General features: G+C 41.3%; 1 protein-coding gene across 1 annotated transcript; it reads left to right on the top strand.

Annotated features, from left to right (window-relative positions):
* Window positions 1-8844: 8844 nt before the first annotated feature.
* LOC143220759 (dynactin subunit 6-like) lies at window positions 8845-9854 on the top strand. The gene is made up of 5 exons (XM_076446351.1): window positions 8845-8873; window positions 9087-9257; window positions 9334-9461; window positions 9524-9666; window positions 9753-9854. Exons 1-5 carry the CDS (start codon window positions 8845-8847, stop codon window positions 9852-9854), a joined length of 573 nt encoding a protein of 190 aa, XP_076302466.1.
* The last annotated feature ends 221 nt before the right edge of the window (window positions 9855-10075 follow it).

Here is a 10075-nt window from a genome sequence, read left to right as displayed (position 1 = left end):
AGAGAGAGAGAGGGAGAGTGGTTCTCCTCCGCTACGTCGCTCGCACGAGCCTTCTTCCGAGCCCTTCGATCCAGCCGCGAGGATGTCGGGATCCTCGGGTATATCGAGCCGATTCTCAAATTGCGATTCGAGGACGAACGAGAGTGGTTGTTAGGTCACGCGGCATTGTACAGAAAAATTCTCTTTCTTTCGGTCTCGTCCGTATTGACGAGAATGTACCACGACGATATAGAGCACAGGGCCATTTCGTAACCGAGATAATGGAATATCTTTAATCTTATCTGTAAGACCTGCGCAACCCGATTTCACGATTGCCCAAACAACCGACTTCGTTTTTCGACGCTCGTTGTGCTTCGGATCTTGAATTTACGCGCGAGCGGGGTATCGCGGGGGGTAGATCGGGGTTTGGGGGGGTTAGGGGGGACCGTCGGCTTTGAAAAAGTCGACATCCTCGAGCGGGGAAACAAGTAACTGCGATTTTAGCCGGCGATCGTTGTATAAGTTTCTTCGTCTGTTTTCTTTGTCATTGTTCGTCGTTATACAGAGAGGAGAGAAGAAAAAGGGAAAAGGAAAGAAAAGGGCACGACGCAAACTTGTATTTTTTCGCTCAGAAACTGCGCAGTACCGTTACGATTATTATTATTATTATTAATATTATTATTATAACTATGATTATTACCGTTACTGTTACTATTACTGCTACTATTATTATTACGATTTATTCATATTTCTTTTATTTTATTTTATCATCTTCCCACTGTTCCCTTTCTTCGAGATCTTTCGTCTTCCCTCTTCGTTATTCTTTTTCTTGTCGTTTTCTTTCTTCTTCTTCTTTCCGTTTCTCTACCTTTCAACGTGTACAAACCGCTGTAGGCTAATTCGTTTTTAAGTCCACTTCCATCCTTTTTCCTCCCCCTTTTCTTCTTCATCGTCATCTTTTCCTCCTCGTCTTCTTTTTCTTCTTCTTCTTCTCCCTCTCGTCTGTTTCGTTTACCTTCTGCAAACGTTGATTAATCGTACACGTTAAGTGAAAGTTACCTTTGGTGTTTCTGAAAGAAAAATACAGGGGCTCGCGAACGGGGACCGAGCGTTCGACGAACGTGAGACGACGGGAACGCGAGCGTACAAAGTCTACCGGGTTTTTCTCGCGCGTCTCCACGACCAATGGCGTCCTGGCTTCTTCTCGATGTCGCATACACCAGACGCTAGCTAATTTATTCTCGGCTTGTTACGTTCTCACGCGTACGGAACGTTAAACGGTACTTTTTATTATTATTAATATTATTTCCCACGTTCTTGTTCTTTTTTTTTCGTTTTTTTTTCCTTTTTTTTCTTTATTTTTTTTCTTCAACCCGTTATTATACAAACCGACACGTTATTGCGCAAAGCAAACGAATTCTCCAATTATACACGTTCGAACGTCCCATCTCTAGGATGATTTTGTAAGGAAATAATAAAGTATTATAAGCGACCTAATCGTCACGTGATGTGCTTTTTCTAACCCGAACGAAAGTCTGTAATTATTACGTAAACGTAAGGATCGTTTCGTCGACCCGGCTCACTCCCGCGACCGATCCGAATGCCGACGCTGTGCTAACTTGTAACGCGACGCAGCTCTGCGTTACCTGCGACTGTACATATTGTATAAATCAAACTCGTGAAACGATCGAAATGATCCACTGTGTCTTTTATTGTTGCTATCGTTGTTTTCTTTTCATTTTTTTTTTCTCTCTCTCTTTTTTTTCTCTCTCTTCTATCATTCGTCGTTCGGTCGGCCGTTCGAGAGGCAGGGTTTCCGTGGAAACCCGGTAGGCTTGTCGTTTGCGACCGGTTGCGCGCCACGTCGATCACGGGACGCCGAGCGTCGAGCCTTCCGAGGCGCGCCAGTCGAAAGTTACTTGTTTCTGATCTACAGCGATCCTTCCTAGGCAGCGTCGAGACGCGCAAAACACGAACCACTCAGGATCGTAGGAGGAACAGCGTGAGAGGAGAGCGTAGTAGAGAAACGAACGCGTCGAGGCGATCAGAACGGTAATAGATGACGCGACTGTCTAGAAACGAACCGATAAATCCCACTCGGCAATATCAATTGTATTATGGATAATCATCGTAATCTTGTAAATGCATAGTCGGCTGTGTAACTGCGAGCAAGCTCGTTATCCTCGAGGCACGAGACCGAGTCGTCGAACGTTCGTTCTTTGTCCAAAATGAATGTCGACCCGTTAATCTTTGTAATCCTCGCCGAGAACGCGTGCGTCCTTTGTTTCGCGGATGAATAAAAGGAAAAAGAACGAAGAATAACGACGAGAGGAGGTATCGCGAATGACTGATTCAATTTGGACAGAGAGATGACGCGGGACGAAGAAGAGGTTCGTTCTACTCGCGGTCTGACCGTGTCGCGACGCATCTACTTGCGTTCTTTTGGCCTCGACAGGAGTCGTCGCGACCGAGGGTGGCGCCGAGAGAAAGGGAAACAGAGATACGGAAACACGCGCACTACATACACACTGACGAGGTTGAGAGAAAAACGAAAATAGAAAAAGGAAAAAAAAAAGAAAAAAAAAAGCGAGAGAAAAGAAGAAAAAGAAAACGAAACACTTGGACTCGTCTCTATCGACTGAATAGTTCTATACTCGCGGTGCTTACGACAGGGAGCAAAAGAGGTACAAGCGTTTAACCGTATATTCGTCTCCTTTCTGTTGCAGATTATTTCCTTCGTAATGAACGTATTGGGCCTTAAATAAACATAACATTGTTATATATAAAGTATACATAAAAAGCAACATAAAGTATATATGAAAGATATATAGAAGTATATATATATACATACATATATATATACACACAGATATAAAATATATTATATATATATATAGAAAGAGAGAGAGAGAGAGCGAGAGAGAGAGCGAGAGAGAGCGAGTGTGTGCGAAGCGTGCGAGCATGAGAGAGGACGCGTGTGGAAAAAACGATTGCGTGCGTGTGAGAGAGGCGAACAAAGCGAGTGCGTAGGAGCGAATGAAAGAGAGAAAGAGGTCGACGAGGCGACAGGGAAATTTAGATGAAAATAAAGAAACTGCAGAAACGGGGAAAGGAGCGAGCGCGAGAGCGAAAGAATTAGCTGCGTGATAATAGAATTAACGAGAGAGAGAACTGAGAAATATCGGTTGTTATGATGATACATACATAAAGAAGTATATATATTGTATTAATTAAAATAAAGCAAAAAAAAGTGGTTAATTAAGGGCCCCGCCAGGACGGTCCACGGACGACGTATATAATAATATATACATATATCTATATTACGGGGGACTGGCGTGTAAGGAAGAATGTTGGTCGGGCCGTCGCTCGCGACATAGAAACCGAATACATTTAAATAAACGCAAAAACGGTGCAAAAGCGAATAATAACCGAACGAAATAGCGTCGACGGGGTTGCCGGCGTCGCGGCGAGCCGTGGATCGCGTCGCCATCATTCGCCGGCTTTCCACGCAACAACCAGCACGAAGAGACGCGGGGAAAGAAGAGAAAAAGAAAAGAAAGAAAGATAGAAAAGAAAGGTGAAATTGAGAGAGAGAAAAAGAGAAAATAAGGAAGAAGGAAGAAAGCGAGGGAAGAGGAAATGGCGTCGACGCGATGCCCGGCTGGTCGTGTCGCTGTTAAACTTCGCGTTAGTGGTTCGCATAGTTCCCTCTGAGCTACTTTAGACTCTATATATGTATAAACACACACGCATATATATATCATAAATATATATACATATTAAAAAAAGGGCGAAAAACGAGCAGGTTCCGGCGGCGCGGCCAATATTCCACGGTCCCTGTGCTTAAAGAGAAGATTTAACAGATAAATAAAACGAGATGAAAGGTGGCGAAAGGCGAGAATGGAAATACGGGAAATGGAAGTGTTCGAGAGAGACATATATATATATTTATAGATATGACGTGTATATATAAATATATATGTATGCGTGTAGATATAAAGATTAAAATAAATGAAAAGATACGAGACTTTTGTCCCTGGACCGGCCTGGCCGGCTCACGGACGCAACACGTGGAAATAAAAGGGAAAAAAAAAAATATACGAGGAACACAGGCACACGGATACATACACACGAATATACACACACCTGCAGCGAGACTAAAAAGAATACGAACTAAAATGGAACACTTTTACATACACGATGCCTGCGCGAGCGCGTAGATAGAGGTTAAATCGAGGTAACATTATGTGCGCATTATAAACGTTTTGGTACTGTACGGCACTGTATGACGCGTCTCTTTATACGTAAACACGTACTTCTTAACTAAATAATAATCCATCGCCGCGGTGAAGCCTCTCGAAGCGTTTTTTACGCACCGTTACCGGCTTTCCTCGCTTTCGTCGGCCAGGCGAATAATAATACCACTGGCTGATCATCCGTCGTGCCACGATCGAGCGTACGCCAATCCGATTTCCGTGAGATCCGGATCGTGGTGCAACGTTCGCACGTTGACTTTCCAGAGAGAAAAAAAAGGAAGGGTGATATTTTTAAAAGTATATTCCATCGTTTTAAATATATAACGATCGTTGAAGGAAAAAAAAAAAAAAAAAGGTCGAGAGGGAAAATTTTGGAACTCTCGCCGGATCTCGGAGTGAGAGATCAAATTCGGCCGTTATGGTACTTAATGCGAAACGAGGGAAAAATTCAGTCGCGGTTCACGCAGTTTCGTTGAGAGAAAAAAAAATGAAAGAAATTGGAAACACGTCGAAAACGAATGTGATACGATTAGTGAATTTAGTGTATATAATATCGGGATTTGTATTCGATCATTAGAAATCGTCGCGGTTTTTAGTCGTTTCATCCGAGAGATTGGTTGTTTGCGCTTTTGCCCCGTGTACCGATCCATCCTCCCTCTGCGAGACGTTTTTAAATAGCTAGACGAAAGTTACCTTAGGAACTCGATATTAAACTTGTAAACAATGTATATCATCTTCGATACGATAATCGCGTAAGCTTAAATAAAAGGTACACCCCCCTCCACGGACAGAAATCACAGACCTCGTACAGTAACACGGATCAAGGGTGCAAGGAATTGAATCTGCGTCACGAAACTCTTTGTCTCAGTCATTTTAACGCGAAATACAAATCCCCGCCACTTTTTTATATCAAGTCGAAGAAAGTCTACTCGGGTCTATTTAAAGAGAAAAAAATACAAAAAAAAAAGAAACGAACGGGAAAGGGAAAGGAAAGAACAAGGTGACAAGGAAAGGATCGTACATGAATCTCCATCCCTTTCGTTGCTGAGACCGAAAAATAATAAATAAATAAATAAACGAATAAAAAATACAAGTGATAGACGAATAAGAAGTAAAATACAGGACAAAAAAAAGAAATAAAAGTAAAAAAAAAACACCCATTCCCGGTACCACGAATAAACGCGAATCCTCGACGAGCTTACTTAGCACGAGCCTCTCAGCAACGAAAGGGAATTCGGAAATCGCGTTGGTTCGGTGCTCGAAGACACGGAACTAGTAAATGGATCGTGAAGAGACACTTCGTGGATTCAGTATCAATGTGATGACGATCAACGACCAATAGCTTTTCCTTTTTCGAGAGACGTCGTTTGTTGCGGCCGCACGTTTCACTTCGCTGTTAAGTCCGTTTTTTGTACGCGATCAACGATTCCGGTTGAGGACACACACGTTAGCCCGTTAGTTAGGTATTATTAAACGTAGGGCCAGGCCGTTTCCTCTCGCAGCAATGGAACCGGCCGGGTCGTCGACGAGATTGACATTGTTGGCGATTCGCGTTGATTATCGTTAGACGCTTTAAGGAAGCACGACGAACGATCGGGGTGACGCGTCCACGATGATTTTTCCAAAGAAAAAAAACAGAGAAAAAACCAAAAAAAAATATGAAGGGTACGATAGCGTAGGTTTCCGACTTCTCGCGTATCGACTTTCTAAACACGAAACTAAGTTCCGAAGATCGATCTCTCGACGCGAACAACGAGGAATCATCCTCGAGGATCGCGCTCCCCCGTGAGTTGGTCGCGTTTGCGACGTTCTTCGCGACTCGATCGGTCTCGATCGAGCTAGTGGATGTCGCATAGTTGAATAAATCGCGATTTCACGGACTCCCTTTGGTCCTCGTGGAGCGACGACGAAATAATCTCGGCGAGGACGCGAGTCTTCGTCGGGATCGAACGAGAAAAAGCGAAATTCCTTTGTTATCCGAAAGTCTCAGCCGATAGTTCAATTCGATCGAACGGTGAAGAAATTCCTGGCGATTCTCGGTGCTCGAACATCTGTCACGGACGATAAACATTCGGAAATTTCGCGTTTACCGCGGCGCCGACAAGATGGCGGCCGGCCGAGCGCCGATTATTCAACTATGCCGTTCATTCCGCGCGTTTCTCGAACGCGATTGCTCGGAACGTCGAGTTGTAGCCGTGTTTTTAAGCCGCTAAGTTCGAGTTTCGTAGCGCACGGGAGCGTCGTCGATACTTTACAGTTATAAAGTGTCCCACATTTTTAGCGCAGCTTAGCAGACCGCGTAGCGTGACCGTAGTTGATAGACTTTAAACAGAGTTTATAGATAAGTTTTCTTCACACCGTAAAGTATCGCCCGCGCCTCGTAACAAAATCCTCTCTTCTCTTTATTGTAATTTAGCGTGACGCTTAATCCCTCAAGTGGCGGCCCGATTCTGCCCGATTCCTCGTCCGCCGAGCGACAAGATCGAGCGCATTTTTTCTATTCCGCAAAACGAGCAACAGGGAGAAACGACAAAAAAAAAATACAGAAAGAAAAATAAAAAAAAAAGGAAAAAAGCAAAATAAAATGCAAAAAAAAAAGAAAGGAGAAGAAACGAGTAAAAAAAAAGCAGAGCAATTCGCATCGCGTTACATCAACGTTTCTATCGTTCACCGCGTTCATCATTTTGATTACATTGCCCCAGGACGCGCTGCTTAAGGGATTATTCGGTTTTTAATCATCACTTCGAATCCTTCGAGAGGGTCGAGCGACGTGTCGAGTGGAAACAAAGGAGAAGTATACGAATTAAGGCGATTGTTCGAAAGTCGAGGAGGCAAACGTGTTTTCTGAGACAGGACGTCGTGTATCGTGACGTCAGACACGCGAGGGAACATAGCGAAACGCGATGAAAAGGGGGATGAACGACGAGGGTAGGCAGGTGGAAGAGAGAAAGAGAGAGAGAAGGAGCGGGGAATGATTGTGCGTGAATTATAATGACGTCGAGGAGGAAGGTATGGGGAAAATCGAGCAGGAGAGGGTGAAAAGGGTGGAAAAGGAGGAAAAGGGGTAAAGTAAACGGGGGCGAAAATGAGATAGAAGAAATTGGAATTGGAGAGAAGGCTCGACGAGAGCGATGGCGAATCCGTCACGGTGCGCCGACTGACACGTTTTCGGACGGTTTAAATATACTTATAGCGAAATTAAGAAATGCATATTATTCTGCCGATTAACGAGTAAGTGCGTAGAATTCGTTTAACTGTAGATAAAGAAAAAACACGTACACAGTCACGTACGCGCGAGTGCAAGATACATTACCACCTGTAATCGTTCACCCACAACCACCGACCCACCCATGTGTACACAGCGTACAAAACACAGGTACCGCATACGACATGCAACACACAGACACGACACGTACGTACACACACACCGGTACATACATATACGCGGATGCATACATACGTACACGCATACACAGGCGCATACACGTACACGGGAGACAGTTACATTACACAGACGTCGGAGATAACCGTGGTACGGTTTAAGTGACAAAATAAGAAAAAAAAAAATATACAAGAAATCACAAATACGAAACGAATGGAGGAGAGAAAGTGAGAAAGCGAGAGAGCGAGAGAAAGGGAGAATTAAAGAAAAAAAATTAATGCAAAACACACACACACAAAGGCGCAACACGTACACGCGCACGCACGTTGCAATTAGACGTTATTATCGCAATTTGGAGTTAAATTTTATAATATATAATATATAAAAATATATATATAATAAATAAAAGTTGACGGATAATATAGAGTTATATTAAATATCGATTAAAAAAAAAAAAGAAAAAAAAAAGAAAAAAAAAAAACGAGTGAAAGAGTTTATGTTCTTTAGGGTGGCGCTGTTCACGCGCTATCGACTCACCTTTTCACCTTAATTTCCCCTCCTTAGCTTGCTTAATATCCTTTTTGCCATTTCCTCTCGCGGTTTCCTTTCGAAAGACAGGTCTGTTCCCAATTACGCTATCTTCCTACGGATTCTGTGCTTTCTCTCCCGTTACTCTCGTTATATTTTATTATTTCTTTTTTTTTCGATTTTGCAGCGTGGATTACGAAATGGAAGAACGAAGAAAATAAATACACGTGTAAATAGGAACGATGTTTTACGATTTCGTGCCTCACTGTTCATTATGATTTGTCGCTTTTTATTTTATTCGCAGGCTACGTCATTCGTTTGTTAGCCAAATTTTTAACCGGCGTATGTAAGGAGGAAGATGTACAAGACAAGTTACTTTTCGTATCTGTTCGAAACGATTTTTTACAACTGCACTTACGAATGTTAAATCATCTAGTTCTTTTTTCCAGTTAATTACAAAATTCCTTTCGCGTAATTTCACAGATGTTAGATTAGAAAATTCAGTAATGCAAATACCATCTATAAATTTTCAAGAAATTTTTCTAGAAACGAATTGAATGTTTAATGTATTAAATATGTATATTTTATTGTTAATGCGAATTAATTGTAAGCTAGTGTTATTTCAAGAAATTCGTAGCTAGTGATTCTTGGAAGTCACCAAAGAGGGCGTGCTTAGGCATATACAGACAGCTGCTAACAATGAGTTCTGGTCTTGGACGCCGTACAAAGTGAGAAAATTCATAAATTCTGTTCATATTTATTTGTATAAGTTTCATATGTTATTTGTATTTATACATTTTTTTTGTCAATCGTGTATTTATATAATTTCAAGCAAATTTTAACGGATTCGGTGGAATCAGGACGTTTATCTTTACCTTTTGAGGTTAAGTGCTTTATGTATGTTTGTCATATTGTAAAGAGAGACATAAATCTTTCTACAGCGTGAAGATAGCAGTAGGAGCTTTAGTATGCCAGGATTGTGTTTTGAAAGGGGACATCACTATTGGACCAAGAACTATAATTCATCCAAGGGCAAGTATCATTGCAGAAGCTGGTCCGATTATAATAGGTGAGGGGAACATTATAGAAGAAATGGCAACAATAGCAAACAGGTAATTTTAATGCAAAGCATAGTTCCAATTTCTTATTCGTATTGTCGTGATAAAATATAAGATTATATCGTTACAGATTGCCACCAGATGCTCCTGAATCAACGACAGTTCCAGTACAGATAGTAGGCAATTATAACGTATTCGAAACTGACTGTACTTGCGAAGCATTTAAAGTTGGAGATAACAATATTTTGGAAAGCAAATGTAACTATACGATATATAGTAACTAGTAATTCCTTTTATTACCATTATGCTTTTATTTACAGCATATGTGTGTCGGGAAGTTGAGTTAACCACTGGCTGTATTATTGGGGCATCGTGCAAATTGACAGAAGCTGATGTAATTCCTGAAAATAACATAGTTTATGGCAGTGACTGTCAACGTAGAGAAATGCACGATAAACCATACGTGAGTTTCTTCTATTGAACTATAAATTACATCATTGTTGGTCTTTAATATACAATTTCAATGTACAATTTTTATTTCCATTTCAGCCTCCGATAAGTCAAATAGAATTCTTGTTAAAGGTTCTACCAAGCTATCATCATATTCTTAAACCAAATGTACAGCCGTCAAAAAACGAGGGAGGATTGTAACTTACTACAGTGTTAGATAATTTATTCGCGATAATTTAAAAATTTATACCAAACTTCTAAAGTAATGCACTATACATATATTATGCAAAGTGCAATTGTAATTACATTTTTAAAAAATTTATTTATATATTGTGCACTAAAAGAGTATTATTATTATTCTGTAATAAATTTTTAATACTTTTATATATGGAACATGATACGATTAAACGCATCGTAAGTTC

This window comes from Lasioglossum baleicum, unplaced genomic scaffold (assembly GCF_051020765.1).
Source record: "Lasioglossum baleicum unplaced genomic scaffold, iyLasBale1 scaffold1535, whole genome shotgun sequence".
In the NCBI taxonomy this organism is placed as follows: Eukaryota; Metazoa; Arthropoda; class Insecta; order Hymenoptera; family Halictidae; genus Lasioglossum; species Lasioglossum baleicum.
This window is presented reverse-complemented; position numbering and strand designations above follow the sequence as displayed.

Coding starts and splice junctions, on each gene's coding strand:
- LOC143220759 (XM_076446351.1), top strand. CDS start 8,845: ATGAGTTCTGGTCTTGGACGCCGTACAAA. Junction 9,258..9,333: donor ATGGCAACAATAGCAAACAG/GTAATTTTAATG, acceptor ATATCGTTACAG/ATTGCCACCAGATGCTCCTG. Junction 9,667..9,752: donor AAATGCACGATAAACCATAC/GTGAGTTTCTTC, acceptor TTTCCATTTCAG/CCTCCGATAAGTCAAATAGA.